Source organism: Tiliqua scincoides, chromosome 1, assembly GCF_035046505.1.
Source record: "Tiliqua scincoides isolate rTilSci1 chromosome 1, rTilSci1.hap2, whole genome shotgun sequence".
Lineage (NCBI taxonomy): Eukaryota > Metazoa > Chordata > Lepidosauria > Squamata > Scincidae > Tiliqua > Tiliqua scincoides.
In genome coordinates, this window is record NC_089821.1 from 178307909 (window position 1) to 178332870 (window position 24962).

General features: G+C 41.1%; 1 protein-coding gene and 1 pseudogene across 1 annotated transcript in view; both read left to right on the forward strand.

Moving 5' to 3' along the window:
- The window catches only part of CD109 (CD109 molecule), a 95974-nt gene that overhangs the window by 50159 nt on the left and 20853 nt on the right, over positions 1-24962 (forward strand). The window contains exons 17-29 of the mRNA XM_066622707.1: positions 1862-1907; positions 2298-2439; positions 4305-4419; positions 6224-6337; positions 7240-7458; positions 8413-8554; positions 9977-10153; positions 15838-15919; positions 17706-17934; positions 19411-19576; positions 20496-20686; positions 22620-22775; positions 22859-22924. Coding sequence (XP_066478804.1) covers positions 1862-1907; positions 2298-2439; positions 4305-4419; positions 6224-6337; positions 7240-7458; positions 8413-8554; positions 9977-10153; positions 15838-15919; positions 17706-17934; positions 19411-19576; positions 20496-20686; positions 22620-22775; positions 22859-22924 — 1845 coding nt within the window. The remainder of the gene's footprint in view (positions 1-1861; positions 1908-2297; positions 2440-4304; positions 4420-6223; positions 6338-7239; positions 7459-8412; positions 8555-9976; positions 10154-15837; positions 15920-17705; positions 17935-19410; positions 19577-20495; positions 20687-22619; positions 22776-22858; positions 22925-24962) is intronic.
- On the forward strand, positions 20863-20984 carry LOC136638107 (5S ribosomal RNA; annotated as a pseudogene).

Here is a 24962-nt window from a genome sequence, read left to right on the forward strand (position 1 = left end):
CTGAGTCTATTTTTAATTCAATTTTAACCTGAAACTGCTGAAACATGTTCCAGAAATTCCACATTCAGTTCTCTCTTCGGTATCTGTATTGGTAATCTTGGCTGTTTTGTTTGTACTTTTATTTTCTCTGTAGTCTTGGCTCTTTATTCCAGTTTTCACCAGCAGATGTCAATTTGAGCAATTCAGAGTCTCTATGGTTTTGCAGTTCTTCTGTTTATAGTTTTAAAGTTCTTCCGTTCTAAAGTTCATTTAGTCAAAAATCATAAGCAATGATGTGTCACATAAAAGTAAAATATAAACATCCTAGATATTGTAGTCATTAAAGTCAATAAAAAGTCATTGTAGAAAAACATCCTAATAAAGCATTTGGAGACCATTTGACCATTAGAAGCTTTCAAAACACATCTCTTTATCACGCTTGCTGCTGCACCATATTCCATTCCTTCCGACCGATAAGCATAACTTTCATCTCATTAAAATTCTTTCAGGTTCCTTTAATTGGCAGTCTTATCTTCAATGTCCAAACAACTGCTATAAATCTACACTATTTTCCCACCACTTGCCAAAGTGAAAGTAGTAAATTTCGGGGGAACGGTCAGGCTTTGTCTCACCACAGAAGACCTGAGCTAGATGTCTGTCCTTCTCTGCCGTCACTCGAACTAAAGAGGGGTACCCCAGCCTTCGCCAGAGATACCCCCCCAAAAGTAGCAACCTCCAAAGAGTTCTAGGTAATCTCTCATTATCCCTTTGATCCAGGGAAGTCCTCTGCTGCAAGCTGTCTACAGCAGCCGGTTTTAAGTCTCCAGGTGCTTTCCCAACCAGGAAAATTCAGTCTGCCATGTTAATGCCCCACGTGATCTTTCCCCCTTTTCAATAGTTCTTTATTCTAAACTAAAAACATTTTTGGCCCAATCCTCCCCCCCCCCCCCACTGATGCAGTGGTGCCAAAATGACTACCACTGCATCTTGTCATGGAATGCAGTTGCAGAGGACTTCTTTGGGTAAGGGAACAGTCATTCCCTAACCCAGGGGGTTAAGCCTGTGCTAGCTGAATACCTGGTGCAGATCTGCATGGTCCCATGCCATGGGATCAGATCCAGTAAGAGTGCTAGTATTTGACGGCTGCCAAATATTTGGGGGGGAGGAATCTGTAAAAGATAACAACCCTTTCCAATAAAGCAGTGGTTCCAAATCTATTAGCGCTGGAACCTACTTTTTAAAATTACACACTATCAAGAACTACCTAGCTTTACAAGACTAGAAAAGAAAAAAGTCTTACCAGCTCAAGCCTCTTTACTGTACTGTGGGGGGGGGGGGGGGCTGGTGCATTTGTTGAGCTCCACATGCATAGGATCAGGACTATTCTAGTAGCCTTGCACTCCCCTTCACCTAACGAAGGCATGTTTGCTCACTCGTGAGTAAACGCAAATGTGTAGCTTAGTTTCGCTTTCCATAGGGCTCAATACATTTGTCAGGTTGGAGGGAGGGACTTCCTTCTTTGCTTTTTGGGGGATTGCATTCATTGGTTCAGGACAATCTGGTGGTGTTGGATTCCTCTTGACTTGCCCTTCACAATGGACCAAGGCATGATCGTCTACCAACAAGTAAGCACATGGTGCTGCTCAGTTTCACTTTCCATAGGGCTCGATGCATTGTGCACATTTGCTATCAGCTTGTCAGTTGCAGCTTTGTGATCCACCCACAATCAGGTTGCAACCCACCAAGTGGGTCATGACCCACAGTTTGAGAAACCCTACTTTAAAATATATTAAAAGTAAATAATAAAATATAAAGTAAGGGAAAACATATTCACGAGTTGAATATTTTAAAATTGAAATATCTTTTTATATATTGTGTTCAGAAATGCAACCTGTGGGTGTTAACTGATGCAAGTCTTCCAGAACATGAAGACCATTTATATGGTAAGTAAAAACAGATTAAAGGCCCAGCGCTATCTAACTTTCCAGTGCTGATGCAGCCGTGCCAATAGGGGGTATACTGCATCTTGCTGTGGGAGGGGGGCAGTCATAGAGGCCTCCTCAGGGTAATGGAATGTTTGTTCCCTTACCTCAGGGCTGCAGTGCGACTGTGTTGGCACTGGAAAGGTGGATAGAATTGGGCTCTAAGTAACTAATATCCTGATTGTGATTTGTTTGTGATAAAGAGAATGATACTGTTTTTGCAGTGTTTTACTATCACTTATACCTTATAGTCTAAATCCCATCTATTTTGCTTGGTTAGACATTATCACATATTCTAAAATGTGACTATATGTTGTGTGTGTGTGTTTTTTTTTTTTGGAGGTTTTCCTCATTATTATGATGCTTTTGAATATGATCACCCTATGCTGACTTCAGGAGGGCCTACTGCTGATTATAGTAGTCCTCACCTAAGGACAAATTTTCCAGAGACCTGGATTTGGCGTGAAATCACAACAAGGTAAAACCTAACAGGAAGATGGAAGGGTTTTCTTATATACTATTATCTCAATGCAATGTTTTAGTTCTGCATTAATTTTTATGGAGTGATCAGTGGAGAGGTTTAATTTAAATCAACTGGCACTGTTGTATTACAGTGTATTTGCTGTATTACAGTACAGTACTTGAATAAATTTAAATCAACTGCCACCGATAAGTTGTATTACAGTACAATACTTGAATAAAGTCCTCAGGTGAGAACTAGTAGTGCATGAACATTTCTCACTATGTGCTATCAGTGTGCATTGCTTTTTGGCTGATGCCTATTCAAAACAATGAGTGTAATGCACCCAAATTTAAACACTTGTGCCTTTCATTAACTTCACTTAAATCTCATGCTGAAGACAATAGCTGAAGACATGCTTAACTTTTATGGATTTGTATTTATTATTATATTATTACTGTATTTATGTATATTACCACCTGTCCTGCTCCTTAGAATTCTCTTTCAGATATTGCTCAAGGTGGTTTAAATAGGCAGGCTTCCTAGATCTAGTAAAGGTCTTTACAATGTTGTTCTATGTGTATAGAGTCACATGTCTCAGAAACTTGGGCACTGACTTGGGACTCTGAGTTTTTACTCTAAAAATGAAAGAACTTGAATAGACTTGAGTCAAGACTCACTTTTGTGTATGCTTGCGAATCTGTTTGTATGTGCTTGCTTTTCCCCCCCACTTCCACGATGCAACTTGTTTCTTACAAAGACTTGGACTCGAGTTAAAATGACTAAAAAAAGGCTGTGGATGAATTGTGATGGCTGCCCATTATGACTTGTGGGCAACTTGAGTCAAGGTAGGCGGAGAATTGGAACTGAATGTGATGGCCACTGCTGGTCCTTATTTAACCCCCAAGTCTCTGATGCCAAGGGGAGCTGTGCTCCCCTCAACTCCAGAGGCTTTTCTGAACCTTGCAGAGGCTGCAAAGCTCAGACTGGCCATTTTAGCTGAAAACATGACTTCTGGTTTACCAAGAACCGGAAGTCTTGTCTTTTCATGCAAAATGGACATTGAGAGCCTCGCAGAAGCAGTGTGTGAATGTCTCCAGAGGTGAGGGGAATGTGGCTCCCTTTGCCTTTCAGAGGCTTTGCATAATGTCAAACCTTGCTTGATGACAGGGGTGCCTGTCTGCATCTCTGTTGTTAAGCAATGCATGACTGTATTCAGTGTGGTCAATCACGTGTGATTGTATTTATACCCCCCAAAGCACAACAGTGACAAATAAGCACCTTGATTTTCAGATGTCACAGATGAAAAGAAGCACAACTACATTTGCAGGTTGATTCATTCAGGTTGACGCTGCAATATACAGTTATTTCTGCATATTCGGGGGGAATACCATTTAGTTATTTGATTTTTCTCTGTAAACCGCTTTGTAAACTTTTAGTTGAAAAGCGGTATATAAATACTGTTAATAATTAATAATAATACTGTAAAATGTAAAGTGGAAATGTATGCGTGTAAACATGAGGCGGGCATGTGTTTGGGACTTGCTTACAATCAGGTCTCTGACATACTTCCATTGTATATGGATCTTTGCAAACATACACTTCTGCTTCAAATAGTGTTTGTCGCTCCAAAGCAGCAATCTACATGTGCCAAACACCTTTGCTTCCTGAAGTATGAACTGACACTGTGTGGACCTGTGTGGAAGCTGTGTGCCGAGCCTGCATTTGTTATGTTTGCAAATCTTCCCACAGGACGTTAACCCCAATTTTCCCAAATATTTGTTACATCAGCAGAAAATCCAGGCTAGATCTACTGAACATTATTATAGAATCATATATCCCCTTGGAACTATAAGGTGCTTTTCTTTTCTTTCCATCTTCAGGTCTACTTCAGCAACCCTGAATGTCACTGTTCCTGATACCATTACTTCCTGGGAAGCCAGTGCTTTTATAATATCTGAAAACCGTGGACTTGGTGTGATAAAAATGCCAGTTGAGGTAACAAACAATTATTCAAATCTGGTATATTTCCAGCACTCTGATTTGTTTCAAAGTTTATTTATTGCTATTTATTTATTACAGATATTTATATTCCTCTCTATTTGTCTAACACCTTTCATAGTGGTTTACACTGTATTATAAAACAATAGTACAGGCCTGCCCCTGTATCTGTGAGGATACATCCATCCTCCAGAGGAGAGAGGATCTCTGTTCCCCTTGCCTCTGGAGGGTCTTCTGAGTCCAGGCCATGTATGTCAGCCCACAGCTTCTGCTGGGCTCAGAATGACTGGAAGATTAAGGCTGCAATCCTAACCATACTTTCCTGAGAGTAAGCCCCATTGAACAAAATAGGACTTACTTCTGAGTAGACCTGGTTAGAATTGTGCCCTAAGTCACTTCAGAAGACATTAAAAGATATTATGAGGGCCAGGGAAGGCACAGAAGACCCCCCAGAAGCAAGGGGAGCAGAGCTCCCCCTTGCTTCCAGAGGGAGCACTTGCGGGGGGTGGGTGGCAAACCATAAGCACAGTTTCTGACTGTGTTGGGAGCCTCAGTGAGGCTTTTGTGAGGCCCTAGAGGTGCGTGAGGCTGCGCATCTGGGGCATTTGCCCCTTTCATTTAATGGCGGGTCTGCCGCTGTTTTTTATTTTGTAGATTTCTTCACAGCTGCACTTGCTTCAAGGCCCTGACCAAGCCTGTAGTAAATCAGATGTTTGTAACTTGAATGTATTTAAGTCGGGGACTTTCTTTATATGGAAAGTTCAGTGGCCAAATATAACTGAAATCTGCTGGTGGAATGAGTATTCCACTAGCAGAGAGTGCCTTACAGCAGGTCTCTGACAATGCACCAAACTGTGTGCTGCCAGAGCAGCCTCAGTGGCCTTAAACACAGTGATGGCTCAGAGAAGACCTGCCAACCAGCTAAGCTGGCAGGGGGGAGGTAGTGATGGAGATGAGAAGGAGGGTGAATTGGGTCCAGAGAGGACATGGGTTCAGTGGCAGTGGAGTCTGCTGAATCTAAACCCAGATCTAATCCCATGTTGTGGGTCCATGTGGATCTAAAAGAGAGATTTTGCTGGTGCAGGTCCAAGTGGACCAGTCTGCACCTTGGAAGCTTACCCCTGGGTAAGGAAGCAAATGTTTCCTTACCCAGAGGAGAGCTCTGGGACTCCCCCCACCCAATGCAGTGCAAGTCTTTTAGGTGTGGTGCATTGGCTGGGGGGAGGAAGCATGGGATTGTGCTGTGAATTTAGTATTGCGTATTGCAGTATACCAAAATTTTAGATGTGACACCTTTTGGAATGTGCAGGGGCAGATGGATGGTTCAGGTATGTTAGAGTTTGAAGCTCCAAGTTCACCAGGAATATGGTCCTCCCTAAGAACCTGACCTATGAGTGGGCTACATCACTATTTCAACCATTGAAAGTTTCAAATACTATTTATCCCCAAAGAATTCAAATAAGGGCCTTCTCCAACCTGTATATGTGAGTTTCCTACACCTAGTTTCCTACACGTAGTGAGTTTCCTAGTGTTAAGCTACATCACATGTCTTTAGGCAGGCAAAACATCTCACATTTGCCTTATGAGAGCCTGCATTGCACAGAAGCCTGACACCAGTTATCTTGGCCACCCATTCTCTCACTGGCCCATGACGGATGCAAGGGGGAAATATGTATTCTGATGTCAGGGTCTGTCTGGGATGTTGTAATCAGAGATTGTCTGATTTTTTAAAAAATGACTTCTGTTTAACAACTGAGCTAAACACCACAAGGGTTCACTGTTGTATAATTTCATTTTTCAGCTAGAAGTCTTCCAGCCCTTTTTTGTTTCCTTGAACCTTCCTCCTACAGTTACAAGAGGAGAGCAGTTTTTATTGGAAGTAAACATCTTCAATTATTTGAAAGAAAGTGCTGAGGTAATGATATCAAAATCCTTCTTTGTAAATTTTTTTTAAAAATCTGCTTTATGATTGTTCTATTTTGATATTATTGGCTTTTCTCAACTTTGCTTGGACAGTTCATTAACGCTGGAATACGGATGCCCACAGATAACCTGTAATATTAGTTATTGGCCACAACCAGCAGAAAAATTTACTCCAATTTATATAATTGCAAATAACAAGTATGCAAAAGGCAGTCCTCTCCCCCAGCATCAAATACATTGTTTTGGCCTTCTCTGAATGAGAGTGGTTCAGAAATAACTATGTGATTTTGAAGACCAAAGGGCTGTTCTGGTGTAACATATAGTGAATATAATTATAGGTTAACAGTACATCATTATTCATGTTTACTTAGAAGTAAGTCCCTCAGTGGGACTTACTCTTAGGTAAGTGTGTGTAAGATTGCAGCTTAAATTATTCAGTTATTGGGTGGCTGTGGTTTGTGTGTTGTGCTTGGAACGTTTTTAACACCCGCAGATTAACACCCACCTGCTTAAGTAGGTTCTTAGTTATTAGTCACTGATATTTGTTGTCAAATATTCATTGTTACTGAAACTTTGTCTCTCATTTGCCATTTCGCTCTTGCTGTTTTTGGAAATAGATGCTTTTCTTTCTTCTGTTTTCTTATTTACCTCCCTGTGTCATATCGTTTTCAATTCTCCTAATCTCCAGCTGTCTTTTCCCCCCCTTCAGTCTTGTTTCCTTGTTTTATTTTTCTTAAATGTTTGCTAGCCAGAAAGCTATAGTGGTCACATCTGTGTGAGAACGTTTCTTGGCTCCCTAGTAAGCAACATGGCAGAAACAAATGAAAAAAGTACAGTAGCATTAATTAGCCGTGTGAATAACAGAAAAAAAATTAACTGCTTCCGTTTTTATAGGTTACAGTGACCCTTGATACAAGTGACTCTTTTGAAATACTTATTATTTCTAATGACATAAATACCATGGGAAACCAACGGTCAGTATCAGTACCAAGTAAAGATGGGAAGGCTGTCATTTTTCCAATCAAACCAAAGCAAATTGGAGAGATTCCTATCAGAGTGACAGCAATATCATCCATAGGTTCTGATGCCCTCCTCCAGAAAGTGATAGTGAAGGTAATTTAATATTATTACTAATTTAGAAAATATATTCAGGACCACTAAACTACATTTAACATTGTACACAAATCCCATTTGGTAGTTGAAGCATTTATGAAAAATATCTAAAACCATTAATGACACATCCACATTCTAAAGGCCTGTTATGTACATTAATATGCCAGAAGTATATGGGGGAGGGAGGACAATTGCACTGGCATATCATGGAACTGAGCCACTGTTGCAAGTGGTCTCAGGAAGTAACGTTTGTAATGGACCTCATTGCATTGGAGATAGCCTGTGTCTTCAGATGCATTGTTGTGTCATTGCAGTTTTTGAAAACATGACATCATATAGTTGGGGACATGGACCTACCAGTGCAACATTCTAAACATAATTTATCTTCCATGGAGCCATTTCATGTAGCTTATCGTTATGTATCTAATATTTTATTTCAAGTGAAGAAAATCGAGATTGTAACTGAATGAAATTGTAACTTTGTTTAGAAAAGCAGCTTCAGAAGGTAGATTTTAAAGAAAAGATGCAGTGATGTGTATGTGCTTATCCCTTTCCCAACTTACAGTTTCTTTGCTCCATATTATACCTCCCCAGGAATTTCCCTGTACATCTTTGGGCACAATCTTATCCTGCCCTGGAACAGGCAAGCCAAGAGGCTTGTGCTGTATCCAGTGCAAGATAGGGGCCCAAAGTGGCTCAGCCAGAGGTAAGGGACCCTGGCCCCAATGGGTCTCTTCACACCTGCGCCACCTCCAGAGGTGGCACAAGTCCAAGGAGAGTAGAGTGGCTTGAAGCTGCTCTAAGCTCCCCAGGAATGAGGGTTGGGATCCGGCATAACATAATTATTAGTATTAATTTCTGTACAGACCCCCTAATATGCGAATGCAACACACACCAATCATATCTAATAACATTTTATTAGAGATGCATCTAAATCCTTGTTTATTTTTATAGGCTGAAGGATTAGAGCAATTTCATTCACACGCACTTCTTTTGGATTTGTCAGAAAGGCCTGAATTTACAACGGAAACTTTGAATTTCATTTTCCCCTCTGATGTCGTACCTGGCAGTGAAAGAGTACAAGTTACTGTTGTTGGTAAGCATTATGCACTTTTGGTAGCTTTATTTTGGGAACTCACTGACAAATACAGGCACACCCCCCCCCTGCATTTTCGACAGTTTGGGAACCAGAGCACTGACAAAAAAACGGAAATCCTCAAGAAGCAGAACCAAATATTTTTTGGCTTGTAAATGCTAATTGTGTTTTTAATTGTGTTTATGTTTTTTGTGTTCTTTTATTTATTGTTGTAAGCCACCTTGGATCCCTTCAGGGAGAAAGATGGGATATAAATGTAGTAAATTAAATAAAATGAAAATAAATAAATAATTGTCAGTTCAAATGTAAATTGGCAGAGCGAGAGGTGACCGCTTGACAGTCTTCTTTTAGCTTGCAAATTCAAATTGCCTAAGAGAGGAAACTGCTTAAAAATACAACAGCTTTTCTTTCTGTGTCCATGCACGTGCATGCATGTTTTCTGCACTGAGGGGAAGGGTCGAAAGAGCAGACCATCCAGAAACAGTTCATTGAAAAGTTGGGGATACGTGTAGAGCAGAAATATAAAATTGGTAGTGTCTTGGCTATTGTTGAATAAATCAGCATGGAAGATGCATTTATTTTACTGGGATTACATTGTGATTGTTTTTGAATAGATAATTTATTACCTCTAGAATTGGTACTCGTATTCCATATCAATCAAAAGCTAATATTTCTTGAGAGTTTTGTTCACTCCGTCATATGATTGATTAACTTCAGACTTCTTTTGTTATTGTCAATGTAATTAGGATAGCTGTTTTTGCAGTTATTTTTGCATTTCTCCTTTTTATTGTTGATTTGAGTCTTTTATATGTCATAATTTACAGATGTGATATATAATGCAGTATATGTATACAATATATGTATGATAATTGCAGTGGTGTGTCAACTATACTGGTTCATGCAATTTGCCCTTTAATGATGACCCTTGGGATCTTTTTGAGTTTTTTTTTTTTACACAAACATCAACATAACACAACCTAAAAACATACACATACATTTAGGAGTGCAGGATGTCATATATCATTTTTACTAATAAGTCATTCCCTATCTCCTAATTCAGTTTCTCTTCTACTTTTACCTCTTGTTATCATTTATCATTTGTATCTTCTCTTCTATAATATATCATATATATAATAAATTCATCTACATGCCCTGAATTATATTTTCTAAATATTCATTTTCAACCAAGCATAAAATGGCTTCCATTGCTCAGTATGTGTTAATTTTCGCTGTTGATCCGGGATCTTTTTGAGTTTTAAAGGATTCAGAGACTCACAAGGTAATTAGCTCCTTAAGAGTACATTTTGTATGTACAGTACAGTACATAACAGTATTGTTACAGTACATGACAAAGTTTTTCCTGAGACCTTTGTATCAAGCTTCCATGAAGCTGGTGATAGTATTTCCATGTTGTCTTTTCAGGTGACATCCTTGGCCCATCTATCAGTGGTTTGGAATCACTGATCAAGATGCCCTATGGCTGTGGGGAACAGAACATGATAAATTTTGCCCCTAATATCTATGTTCTGGATTATCTGACCCAAACAGGAAACCTGCAACCCAGTCTTAAGTCGAAAGCTGTGTCATACATGAGAGAAGGTAGGAATCTGTGGTGGTGGAGTGGGGCAGGGTGGGAAACCTGCAGTTGAAGATGGGTTTCTAAGCATATCTCGTACCCCCATATTGTTTTTTCATTCTAGAAGAGGGAGCAAAGGAAACTGTTCTCTATAAGTAATGGTGTTGTGTGGAGGCCTGTACTTCCTGTATAGATTGGTTGCCTTCTTTGTGCCTCCCATTGCTTAGATTTGTGAAGAGGTGCAGACACAGTATAGATGGTGAGGCTCATATGTACATGCTTCAGTCCTTCTGACTTTTCCAGTGTATCTGTGTAGACATTCTCCTTGACAGAAAACTTCACATAGATTTCAGTGTGACAACAAATGACATTAACTTGAAAATCAAAGTGGTTTCATACTTCTATTGGCTCTTAGTATTTTGGTTGTATGTTGAAGAAAATCTCAGGTGAACCTTGAAAACTTGTGCAGATCATTTTCCATAAGCAGCTGTTACAAGTTGTCTTATACAGCAACTGAATAAGACGTAATTAAGGTTTGTGTAATTTGTGTGAAAAGATCCCTATCCATTTCTGTGTCAGAGTAGCAGAGTCTTCATTACCCTTGTCATTTTAAGAATATCCTTGCAACATTTCATAGTGACCTTCTAGATCAGAGGTGCCAAACATAAGGCCCGGGGGCCGGATACACCGGGATCTGGCCCTCAGGCTCTCAGCTGCTGAGCAGTGCCAAGGAGTTACTTTTGAAAGGGCAGCCCACATGAAAATTTGGCTCTGCCATATCTTGAAATATGATCAAGATTTGCATATTTTCCTCTTCTGCCACTTGCAGCTAATGAGTTTCTAAGTGAGAAAAAAGTTCTTATTTTTGGTTGTGACCTGTTTAATGACATCTCTTTCTGCGTAATGACATCACCTCTGGCCCTCAGCAGGCATCATGAATGCTATTTGACCTGCTGTATGAAATGAGTTTGACACCCCTGTTCTAGATGAACACTTGAGATGGATGCTTGAGAACTCTTATCTACTTCATATGCTTTCTTCCATATACTATTTTGTCTGAGGAATGGTGGCTGGATACAAGAGAGAGGGCCTTCTCAGAAGGCACCCGTGAAAACTGTTTTATTCAGTGTGATTTTAATTAAAATCTACCACCTTATTAATATTTTAAATTGCTGCTGTTTTAAGATGGCTTTATTTTTTGTATTTCTGTGCATTATGTTTTTTTTTTGTGTTTTATGGATTGTAAGCCATCAAAATGCAATCTGTTGTAGAAAGATGGGATACAAATAATAGTAATTATAAATAAATACAGGTTGAGACTAATTATTTGCGTAGGTTCTGTTCCAAGCACTCACATGGATAAAAAAAAAAAACACACACTATAGCAAATCAATTTAAAAAACAAAGTTTCTTTGCTCCAGTGATTGAAAAACAGCCTTGCTGACCTTTTGACTCTAAGATAAGAAGACAATCCATCAGCACTTCGCTCAGCCCCTCCCTTCACTAATGCAAAATGATCACCTTTCTTTCACCTGCTGGGGGAAGGGAGGGGTCCAAAGGAGAGAGAAGGATTGATGGATTGTTAGCCTGCTGCCCTCTCTCTCTCTCTCATTAAGGAGCCTGTTGTTAAAGGACTGTTCAGTATTTAAAACTGATTTTAAAGGGATGCATTTTTCCCCTTCTCCAGGGATCAGCACATTCTTTCTCATTTGTAAGGGCCATTCGTGTTGAGTCAAATCCGTGTATAAAAAATCGGTGTATAAATAGGCTGGACCTGTAATGGTTGGAAAAGAAAAAATGAAAAGTCCAGTCTTAGAAACCTGGATTTAATTTGTATCCAGTACCAGTTATGTACTGTTTTTGTGCTTGACTCCAGTCACAGTACACACACAAGTTCTGATTTCAAACTTGTCCCTAGATCACTCAAGTTGCTTCTGTTTTGAGAACAGCTGGACAAATTTAATCTCTGGTGTAATCCCACATCAGTCTCCCACAAAGGGGGAACAAAGGCTACTGAGAACAGAGATGGTTTAGTTTGCTTTGTTAAACTCCATGTTATATTTGGCCTGCCTACTGGACTTTGGCCTCCCTAAAGTTACACAGTTAGTTTCAAAAATAATGAACATCTGTTCTTCAAGCAACTTCTTTGAAGTTGTCAAGCAATCTGTCATTCCCTGTAGATTGATTTATATTACCATGACATTTTTTAAAGTTATCCAAACATAAGTTTTATTAAAGCTATTTTTAAAAGAGTCATAACTATATTGTTAAATTTGACATTTGGTGATGCACTGTTTTACTTAAACCATGCTTGGCTTTGGGATTTTAAACAATGTTAGCATTCTTTTGTCACCAAAACAAGAGCTATTATGGAACAGCTTTCATTTTTTAAAAGAAAAATAAGTCTCAGGTGTTTTTTTTTTGTAAGTTGCTTTTTATGATCCTTTTTAAGGCTCATAGTTAATTGTGCAGAATATATTCATTTATACATCATGATAGTAGTATAAACAATATAAAATAAGCTTTATGCCATATGTCTGAGTCTCCAAAATAACCTTTACCAATGTGTTCTGAAATTTTGTTTGATGTTTAAGAATAGATTCTTGTTATGAAATGTACAAAATATCTACAGAAAGCTTATGTAGCATTTTAAAGTTGGAAGACCTCAGAAATAAGGTACCATTCATGAAACATCATGGAAGGCGCCTGTCCAACCTTTCTCTAAAATGGCTGAAGAGCCATTTCAAGCATTTGTTAAGTGTGCATTTTTTTTAAAGCATGCACCTGAAAGTTAAGTGTCAATTCAGCAGAAATGGGTATTGCATATGCACACTTGTCAGGAAATGGTGATGAACTGCAGCCTTCTCTTGAATATATGGTTCAGTGGAAACTTGTGTTTCATCTTCCCCTAAAATGCTTCTTTGCTCTGGTTTGACTTCATGATCATACCTTCCCAGATGCATGCATGCTGATGAGTAAATCTCCGTGAATGGTTTTCACATTTCACCTTAACAGTGTGAGAAGATTGTGAATGACCACCTTGTTGGGGTTGGACCCAGCCACCCACCCCCAACCACTGACTTACATCTCAAGGGGGAGGGATGCAGCAGGTTAGCCCAGGGGGTGACTTGGCAAGCTCCCAGACAGGGCTGGGGCCCCAGGAAGAGACTGGCTGCAGGCATAGGGCCTCTAAAGTCACAAAGGAATGGGAGGATGAGCTGAAGGTCCCACCCCTTCTTGAGCCTTCCAGGGAGGAAGGGGTGGAGCAGGGTGGGGCAGCCAGGTTTCCTCAAAAGGGAGAGGGTCTGTGATGAGAGGGCAGAGAGGTGTGCTGGCAGAAGGGAGATGCCACCTGAGAGCTGGAAGCTCAACACTGAACAGGAACAGTGTGATGTCAACACCCTCCCCCAGTGGCCGTCTGAGGCCCTACTCTGCTGGACCAGTCCCAGGAGCGGAACCACAAAGGCGACCCCACCCTGAACCCACCAAGCTCTACAGGTGTCTGAGCACCCCGCCAGCCAGGGTGTTCACTGCTAGCAGACTGGGGCATGACAGACTTCATCAGTGGATGGCCAGAAATACAATAAAAGTTGATTTTTTAAAAAATACCCTCAGGGTCTCCTGAGGAAGTGACTCTCCCTCACATAATTTATTTGCCAACTGAAAAGTTGGAATAATTGATGATGGATTCACGTACTTTGTCCACTGAAGATGCTGTAGCATTTATTAACAAGATAACCTCTGTGTTTAAATTGCCCTCCTTGCTTTTTATTGTTATTACATATCAGTCACTGTATTTTGTCTGCATTGTATGCCAGTTCCCATGCCTGTTATGTTATTCATATATTTATTCCATTCATTATTCAATAAGAAAACACCTGTTAAACTGCTTCAGGAAATGAAACTTAATTGCCTCATTACTTTATAAGAACATAAGAACAGCCCCGCTGGATCAGGCCATAGGCCCATCCAGTCCAGCTTCCTGTATCTCACAGCGGCCCACCAAATGCCCCAGGAAGCACACAAGACAACAAGAGACCTGCATTCTGGTGCCCTCCCTTTGGGACTACATGATATGTAACAGATATTTTGGTTTCTCAAGTTCTTTTTATTTTGTCTTAAAATAATGCATGGCGTACAGCTGAAACCATTGGGGTGGAGTGTAGAGTCCTTTAATAATTTGCTCTTGCCATGGTTCTGATTGAGACACCACCACCGCTCCCTCCCTGCTATTTATAGAAGAAAAAAATTCACATTGGCTTTCATGGAAGTGTTACTTTTTCTGTAAATACTGCACTGAGAAAGGTACACTCCTGATGCAAACCATGGCAGGGACAAAATATTGAAGTGCTCCTACTCCCCCACTGTGTTTTTGTGGAATGCTGCATGCTAAGAAAAAGCCTCCAAAAGCAAAAGATCAAAATGTGTGTTATGTATACTGAGGTGTGTCCCAAAAGTAATGAGGATATTTTAAAAATTCTTTTATTGAAAATTTTTACAATTGAACATTGTTTTCTTCAAAGTATGCACCTTGTGAGTGTACACAACGCTCCAAGCGATTTTTCCATTCTTCATAGCATCTCTGGAAGTCTTCAAGCGGGATGGCTTTCAGAGCCTGCATAGTGGCTCTTTGGACGTTATCCAGACTACCAAAATGATGTCCTTTCAAACCATTCTTCATCTTTGGGAATATGAAAAAGTTGTAAGGAGCCAAGTCGGGGCTGTAGGGTGGATGGGGAAGCATTATACCATATATAGTGTTAGACCACTATATTGGTGTCACATGTTTTTCCGCCAAAAACTCTCTGACAGCCAAAGCTGTCTTTGTGACTTGGTGCATTGTCGTGATGAAGGATCCAAGTTGAGCCGATCTCAGGATGCACACAAAAAACTTTGTCTCAAGCGACCACGAACTTATGCAGATGATAGCACAGCTTCTCCATAAGCTTTCCTCACCATTTCCAAAGTTTCTGATGCACTTTTACCCAATTTCACACAAAATTTTATCACGTACCACTGTTCCAAACTCGCTTGCATTTTTCTCGCCTGCACTTGAGCAGGGTGTCACAAAAAAGAATGTCTTGACTCTGTCAGGGCTGGAATGCAACTGATCAGTGTTCTAACGTATTCCTGGCATCCCACCCCAACTGAACTTGGCCAGCTTCTCCCTTCACAGAGCCCTTCTCGAGCGTACTTCATTCTCATTACTTTCTGGACACACCTCATAGAAAAGGGGTGTCAAACTCATTTCATACTGAGGGCCGAATAGCATTCATGATGCCTGCTGAGGGCCAAAAGTGATGTTATTAGGCAGGAAGTGATGTCATTGAACAGGTCATAACCAAAAATAAGCACTTTTTCTCACTTAGGAACTCGTTAGCTGCAAATGACGGAAGAGAAAATACACAAATCTCGATCATAATTCAAGATATGGGTGAGCCCAATTTTCATGTGGGCTACCCTTACAGCAGTAACATCTCAGCACTATTCAGCAGCTGAGATCCTGGGGTCCGGATAAAAAGCTTCTGTGGGCCGCATCCGGCCTCCGGGCCTTATGTTTGACACCCCTGTCGTAGAGTGTAGTTTGGCCCTTAGTTAATTAACCAGTAGCGGGTGCCAATTGAAGAGGTGACAAGCCGGTCAATTAACTAAGCATATGAACACATCCTAAGTCATACAACACTGTTTTCATATTTCATTTTTGCAGGCTACCAAAGAGAGCTTCTTTACCAAAGGGATGATGGCTCTTTTAGTGCTTTTGGAAATAGTGATCATTCTGGGAGCACATGGTAAGTGTTTTTCTCTCCAGCGGAAACTAAATTTAGTTTTAATATGTAAATGTAGCTTTACAATTACATTTTTGCATTAGTTACCCCTTGATACAATAAACAAGTGGCAAAGCCAAATGCAGTTACAATTCTTAACAACCCTGATTCCTCCTTACTTTTCACCATTCTATCATCTAAGAAGCTCCTGTGATGCATTAACATCTTAAGGAACTGCTGTGTCATTGAGTTGCAGGAACTACACCTGCTCTGTTGCTGTTTGACCTTCTTCTCCCCCCCCCCCAACTGACAAGTAAATAAAGCACATGAGCCAGCTAATTGGACCATAAAGCCTACCTGATTCCCAAGTGGGAAAGTCCAGAGTCTCAGGTTATTCCCAAGTTTCCAGTCCCACAGATTAAGGTAATTCAGAGGTAATAAAAAGCAAGGTCTTGAATCCTTCTTGACACATTTGTTGAGATGCATTTCTCATCTCAGCTAGATGAGATGAGGTCTTATCCAGAACACTGGATGCATTAATGAGGGCTGCCTGCCTCACCAACTAAATGGTTAGTATAAGGACAAAATCCTGGTCCTTAATACTTAAGGTAGGGAAGGTACCCAGAAAGACCCACTAGTGTTTAGTTTTGCTGCAGCTTTTTAACATCCATATCATTTTTTGGCCCAACCCTTCTATTTCCTGCACACACATCCCAAATCAACTCCAGAGAGTCCTCCAGGCATCAGGAGCAGATTTCTTTAGGGTGCAGGGGGCTGGAGAGATTGCATAAAATCATGCTCCTATCACTTCTGCATAAGTGTGAGGCAGTGCTTGTGCAAGAGAGGGTATGGATACAACCCATAATATAGAGTGTTATTATTTTACATTCTGGTGGTTCTTGCTCTGATAACATCAAGATTAACTACTGGAATGTGTTCAGTGGGTTGCCCTTGAAGACACTCCAGAAACTGCAGTTGGTACAGAATGCTGTGGCCTATGTGGCTGTGGCAGTTTGTGGTTATGAGTTTGACTCTGTTGGATCATTGTTGGCTATGTTGGCTTCTGGTTTGTTTTCAAGCCCAATTTGTGCTGGTTTTAACCATTAAAGAACTTAATGGTTTGGGGCCAGAGTCTCTGAAGGACCACCTTTTCCCAAGTAGACCAGTGCATCTCCTGAGATCTTCAGAGGGGTCCCTTCTTTGTGTGCCCCTCTTGACTGAAGTCAGGAGGCATCAGTGAGAAGAAGACCTTCCTCAGTGGTGGCTCCCAGAATGTTGTCATGTGTTGGTTGGGGGCGCACACCCCAACCCTCCGAAAGTGAAGGGATCTGCTCCCCTACTCTCTGGAGGGTTGTCGGAGCCTCCCAGAGGCAGCACATGTCCGCATGCTGCTTCTGCAAGGCTCAGACTGAGGGAAATCGTGTCTCTTGCACAATTTCTGGTTTCCTCCTTGAAACTGGAAATTGCGTGAGAGTCGTGATTTCCCTTAGTCTGAGCTCCACAGAGGCAGTGTGGGGATGGGCGCTGCCTCTGGGAAACTCAGAAAACCCTCCGGAGGGGAGAGGAGCGGAGCATCCCCTTCCCTGCGGAGGGACAGGATTGCATCAAGTGCCGCTTGACGACAGGGATCGCGGTCCCGATTCTGTCGTTAAGTGGTACACGACTGTACAAGGTTTGTTTCGGCCTTTTGGTTCACATATTTGTGATATTTACTGAATAAGTAATCTAAACAACTGCTTGGCATTAAATGGAAAAGTTTGAAGCAGGGCTTATGCATTTAATTCTGTATTTAATTATTGTTTCTTCCTAGGTTATCAGCTTTTGTATTAAGAAGTTTCACTCAAGCTCAACCATTCATAGATATTGATCCATACATACTGGAGAAAACAGCTACTTGGATTGCCAGTCACCAGAGTCATAGTGGAGAATTCCAAGAGCCTGGGAAAGTATTACACAGTGAACTGCAAGGGGGCACTAACAAATCTGTCTCACTTACAGCTTATATTATGGCATCACTATTGGAATACGATACGGATAAGGTAGTAATAATATTGATAGCATATTAGGACTGCTGCAAGCTTGATTTTTCTATTTGCAATAAAATTGTCCTATTTAAACTTGTTGTTTTGGGGGGTATGAAGTCAAAAGCTGGCGGCATCTGGATGCAATTATGTTTCTGTTAAATCAGTATTAGAGGGAGTCAGCATCCTCTACTGTGACTAGTTTAAAAAAACACAAGATTCCTATTTTTAATAAATAGAAAAGAGACTAAACAAAATGGGGAAAGGGAGGTAGAAAAATACAAGAAGGTGGTTGGAAAATGCCTGAATTCAGCTTCGTGGGCACAGAGAAAAAGCTTGATAAAATTGGATGCAGTAACTAGTAATATCCAGCAGAGGGAGTTAGAAACTACTCAAGAACAAAGCACACAAATCCTCAAATGAGAAAGTTTGCAGGTTGTTTTGGAGCCACCACAGCAAACAAACAAAAAAACCAAAATCCACTAAGTGCATCAAGCTGGAAGTTCAGATCCTACTGCTAGCTACATACATTGTCCCAGGAATCCCAATCCCTGCATGTACTGGAGAGTAAGTGGGTGCGCCTTCTGCAAACCTACACTAGATTTTACTGCAGACCTGGCAGACGTGCCTCCAGTATCTCAGTGCCAGAATTTAAGTAATGTAGATTTGATGATGTCATAGTTACCTGTTTGGAGGAGTGGAATCCACCTGGCCATTCTGTCCCACTTCTTTGCCTAGACAGACAGATTTGGCTGTCCAATTAATAGGCATATCCTAGTCTCATGAGGAGCTTGGCTGCTCCAGCCGTGGACAAAGACCCCAACCTACATTTAGCACACGGCTGTCTGGATGTTTCAAATAAAGGACAGCTACTGTTACAGGAGCATTTCCCTGAACCTTTAGGCTGCTGAATCTGCACAGGAGCTTCTGGGGTTTAGAAGTTTGCAAAAATAAGGAAACCATTGGCAAAAAAATAGGGGGAAAAGAGGGCACTCATCACAAATGTGCCTCCCCCCATGCTTGTCCTGAGAGAAAAGTTCTAGTAAATTTTTGGCAGTAGTAAATATGTAAATTATGAAATATTCCTGAATGGACAAAGGCTAATTCAAAAGAAGTAAAAGCAAGAAATTTATATGTGTGAGGCAGGATGAAGACACACTGATTGTATTTGGAGAGGAGAGATGAACAGTGACAGGTTTTTGCTTTGAAGAACTTGACCAATATTGTCAATCTAGTATTATCTGTGTATATAAACCAAAGTGAATGTTCTCTATGCAAACTCTGCACAAGTGTAATCCACATCTCTCCCCAAGAAAAGATAAATTCTGCAACCTATATATGGTATAACACTTAAGCAAATGTGCATAATTTCCTGCCATTTTTACTATTTTATATAATATATTCAGATAGTCGACTTTTGTTCAGTTTAAAATGTTTTTATCTTATTTTGGTTTTTGAAAAGTATCTCTTATGATAATTTCTTTGTCTCCTCAGTATAATGACCATATAAGCAGAGCTTTGAATTTCCTGGAATTTAAATTAAGTGAAGGCATATCGGATAATCATACACTGGCACTTGTGACCTATGCTTTATCGCTGGCAAGGAGTTCAGAAGCAAAGGCTGCACTGGACATGTTGAATAAGAGATCAGAACAACAAGGTATTCTAAGATGGTTCTATGTAGGAAAGTATTTAAAGCATTATGAATGTTCAAAACATTTTTTGGTATTTCATCTGTTTTTGGAGTCATAGGGAAATTCTGATGAAAATGGTATCCATTTGTAGCCAATTAGTCTGAGATTTTAATTATTTAAAAAAAATATGGTATTGGACTCCTTCAAGATTTCCACTTGTTAAGAAACTGAACTAAGGATAGATCCTGTAAGACGTTCAGGTTTAATACTGTATGATGTTGTTCTGCTTGTAATAAAGCAAACCATGAATACATGGTTAATTTTGGCATTTGTTTATTTCAAGCAGAAGGGTATGGCAAAGCACCAAATCATATACATAAGACCTATATCAAAGATTTATCCTTTACTCTGTGAAAGTGTCATTTCAGTGACAAACTGAAACATGTTCTGCCAATTTGAAAATCAGACTTTTCCTGGTTCAGATCTCACCTATCACTTACTTCATGATTTTAGGCAAGCCACTCTCAGCCTCAGCTGCAGTATGGGAAATAAGTATTTTTTAGGATTGCAAAGGAGTTAATCAATTCAGTATATGTCTGCGCACTCCAGAAGCGCTATACAAGTGGCGAGTATTATTATTTAACAAATAGATTTACAAAGGAGGTGCATGAAAGAGAAGATTAGGTTATGTGGGAGTGTGTGAACCCAAGAGAACAGGATTTTCACAAAGTTTAGATTATAATCTGACCTGGGTCACTGTGTGCCCGCAAGTCCACTTGCGTGCCTTACATTTTTAAGGTACACATGTTACAGTAATGCAAATGCAAGTAAATCCCCAAAACTATTGGACTGCATGTTTACTCAGAAGTATGTCCCGTGATGCCCACTGGAGTTTGCGCTCTTGTAAGTATGTTTAGGGTTACATTCTTGGTTTTTATTTTTCAGGAGACGTCAGATTTTGGGTGTCACCAGCCCCTGAACTGTCTTCTTCCTGGCAGCCACGTTCTGTGGATATAGAGGCTGCAGGCTATGCTCTGTTATCTCATGCCAGACAAGGAAGACTTTTAGAGGGGATCCCTATTATGAAATGGCTGAGTCAGCAAAGAAACCACCTTGGAGGTTATTCTTCTACACAGGTTAGAGAAGCATTTTTACAAAATTAGCTGTGTCAACCTGTCAGTGCCTTTATACAAATAAGGAAACTACACATGATTTCTATACTTGATACTGCTTTGCAAAAGGGTCTGGTTCACAGTAACAGACCTGAAAGATGTCTAATTTCATTTCTTAACAAAACCACCGCACCAGAAGTGCCTGTAGTGTATAACTGGCCCTGCCCATGCCTGATCTCATCTGATCTCATAAGCTAAGCAGGGTCAGGCCTGGTTAGTACTTGGATGGGAGACCACCTGGGAATACCAGGTGCTGTAGGCTTATACCGTAGTCTTTTGAGACTGAAGGTTGTCATCCAACCAACCAGCAAGCGCTTTAATATGGAATGCTCCCCTTTGGCATCTCCATGGCATTGAAGGGCAATAGTTTTCCCTTACCAGAACAACTAGCTCATAGAGGCAGAATCCAACAAACAACTCCTAAAGCACTTGGACATCACTCTGGCCATGTTCAGATCTCTGGTTCTATAAATGTGTGTCTCCTGCACATTTAAATTAAAGGAAATTAACAGAAATGAAATATTGACCATGTAGCAGTCCACCTCCTGAATATATTTTATTTTCTGTGAAGACCAGATTGCCAAGTATTTTCATGCTCTGTTACTGTCTTTACCAAGTTAGAATAGCAACAGAGTTATCCGTTTGTACGACAATTGTAAGTTATAGCAAATGTTTCAAACACTGACAGTTCATCCACATTGGAACTATGAATTGGCCTCTGTCTGTAGAAAAACCATCTTGCTGCTACAACCAGATGGAGCATCCTGTTACAACCCTCTTGGCTGCCTCTGCTGTTGTCACTACCACTTCCCTATTCACCATTAGCAGCAGCCTTTGTTTTCGTTGGCCAATGGACAGGAAGAGCAAGGAAGTGATCTGTGTGGTTCAGGTGTTCATCTATGTGCATGGGGACGATATCAGGATCATGCCTGCAAATTCTGCTCCTCACTTCCAGTGTTTAAAGGCCATGCGCATGCAACTTATACATACTGGCTTCTGAAAATGTGATTTGGGGCCTCTATTATCCAGGACATTAGATTGCACATATATAAGAGCATACACGGATTTGGCTATATGCATGAGGGTTAAGGCTGGAGCTGATGAGGAAAACTTTGAGCACTCCACAGGGCTACATATTCCCTTTCCTACACATTTTTTGGTTCTTTCCTCTGCTGCTGGGGATGGTGAATAGCCAAGCAGTAATGGTAGTGGTTCTGCTGCAAGGGCTGGAACAGAACTCTCTCGCTGGCAGTAACAATGGTCAGAGCTACATGGGCAGAACAGAAGGGGTGGTCCAAAGGCTCTTGTGTGAATCTGACTTTAAGAGTGCAATCCTGAGGTGTCCTTGCGCCAGCCCAGGAGGGATGCAAATGTGCCATAAGGCGCCCTTGTGCCTCCTTGTGAGTCAGTTAGGCCAGCGCGATGACAGAGGGACCGAGCCTTGCGTCAGCTGAGCTTAGCTGACACAAGGCTCTGGGGTGGGCGGGGAGAAGGTGGGAGGGAGGTATTCCGCGGTGGGGGGAGAGCGAGTGGTGGGCAACCCTGGGGGCAGGTGGGGAGCGGGAGGTGTGGCTGGGACCCAGCAGTTATGCTGGATTCCAACCCTGTTCCCTGAGCAGCGCACAGCGGCTTCAAGCCGCTCCGCTCTCCTCAGACTTGTGCCACCTCAGGAGACCCATAGGGGCTGCAGTGGTTTACCCAGGGGTAAGGGGAAATGTTTCCCCTTACCTTCAACTGAGCCACTGTGGTGCCCTATCTTGCGCTGGATACAGCTTGCCTGTTCCAGGACAAGATAGGATTGCACGCTAAGAGTAATAGAGTCTGAGTTTTCTACTGCAAGGCAAGCTGGTGCCTATTTATTTGGGTATTCATATTAAATGCAATTTTATCACAACAGGACACCATAGTCGCCCTGCACGCTTTGAGTACCTGTGCAATACTTACTACTGGCATTGAAACAGAAATGAATGTAGCAGTCAATGCATCTAGTGAAGATCATCCGGTTGGATTCCGAATTGATAATGAAAACCGCTTTCTTCTTCAGACCAAAGAGGTATGAAGTGAAGGAGCACCACTGTATTCACATCCCGTTCCCCAAACTTTTCTGAGCATGCTAAAATTCACGATTTCTCTTAGATTGCAGCTACACAACCAGTGGAAGTAACAGTTTCTGCAAGTGGACATGGCTTTGGAATGTTTCAGGTATGTACTTATGTTTTTTTTACAGTTTTTCTTTTGAAAAGGATGTTGCTGTGGAAGACTATTTGAATTGGAAGTTTCATAGATTTGGGTAGCTTTCGGATTATCACGAAGCTGAAACAGGTCAGTAGACCAGAAATCTGAACTAGTAGACCAGAAACAGGTCAGTAGAGCCAGAGCTGACTTTAGGAGTTACCATTTGGATGAATAGACTAATGATGATCTGTCTGTATCAGAAGAAACACCATGCATACTTATTATAGTCACAAAATTATGTTAAAACCTGGAGAAAGATTACTTGACTTTTTGAGGATTATAGAATTGGCTTTCTACATGTGATGGACTGCATGATTGAAACTTTATATACACAGTTTAGAATGCTGTAGAATTATTATACTTTGTAGACTTGTAAAATTGTGCATTTATGGTACATCTTATTTTTAAGAGTCCTTAATAGTTTGAATGTGGCAGTGATCCTTTGCATTACTAGGTTTTACTTTGATTACTGTTCAAAGACTTATTACTGACTTATAGAAGATCCTGCAGTTTATCCCTCTAAATTCCTATCTTGTATTAATTCTGAACATCTTTTCCTAGCAGGTCTCTGAGTTGCTTTACTGCCTTCACCTTGGCAGTGAAACTTTATTTACTTTGGGTGAAGCAGGAACAAAGGCAGTGTTATTCGGTTGTTTCTGTCTACTGTTGATAAATTTACATAGCAAGTTGTTATGCTGGCTGGAGGGAGAGCTCTTTGTTGTGAAATGATCTGATCAAGCTCAAAGCTCTAGCATGGTTTCAGTGATGGGATGCATGACCTCCAGAAGCTTTTCCCCCCCATTGTTTTGGATCAGTGCATAAGCCAGAAGCAAATGAATGAATGTTAGTTAATACATCTTATTATTAATACATATTAATGTTAGTTGATACATCTTATTATTATTAGTCAGTTAATACATCATATTATTTTAGTCAAGGTGGGTGGACATTCTTATTTTGAAATTAAGATTTCAGTGCACTTAGTCCAAGTTGTTATTCCTTGAGCATTTTAACACAGGAGAAAAACAATTCTTTAACTGATATAAACTAACTTGCTTGACATAAATTCATCTGGTTTTTTAAATCTCAGGCCTGATCTGCCTTCATGTATCAACTTGACTTATGCCAGTGATTGAACTGGCGCAGGTCCAAGTTGACCTATTGTGGCTGCTGGGGTTTATCCAGGAGCAAGGGAACTAATGTTCCCTTATCCTGAAGAGGCCTCCAGAGGCCAAAAATTCCCCCGTGCGATACTGCAGAAGCCATGCCAGCACTGCTGCATTTCTGTGCAAGGATTTAGTTTGGACTGAGCTGTTAACTTGTCAGTTAGTTTTGAAATGTCTTCTTTATTAACCTGTATTTGATTTCATTGTTTAGTCAGGAGATATTTAGTTCAAGCAGCGGCATCTGTGATGATAGATGCAAATCATTTAATTTGTGCACCCCCCAATGAACACTCTAGACAACGGAGCTGGGAGAAAGGGCCACTTTATTAACAGGTAATCTAGTATAGAAGGAGAGGCAGAGAGACCTGTAGATCCTGTGGTAGCAAAGCACCTGAGGTGCGGAGGGTGGACCCTCGGAAGGCACCAGAATCGTATCTGTCCCCTGGGTTGGGGGTGCACCCAACTCCAAGCCTGGCCCCATTACAGTCGGTGCAGCTTATCCAGGTCTTCACCCCATGAAGGGGTGAGGCAGCTGGACTGCGGGCAATGCCACCTCGAGCCGCAGAACCTCTGAGGTGACCCTGCAGTCCCAGCCAGGGCTCCGTCCATGCCCTCGTGCCGCTGGGCCCCTGAAGACTGAAAGTGGGTTCCGTCCTGCCTATGCTGCCTGAAGGTGCACCCCCAAAGTCCAGTTCACGCCTTCTACCCCGCACCACCTACCATAAAGTGATCTATGTTCGCAGGAAAAAGGACCCCCTTAACCCCGGCAGTCTGGGGTAGGTGAAAAAAAACTGCCTGCCACCAGCCAATCCTGGCAGACAGCAAAAAATTCCTACCCA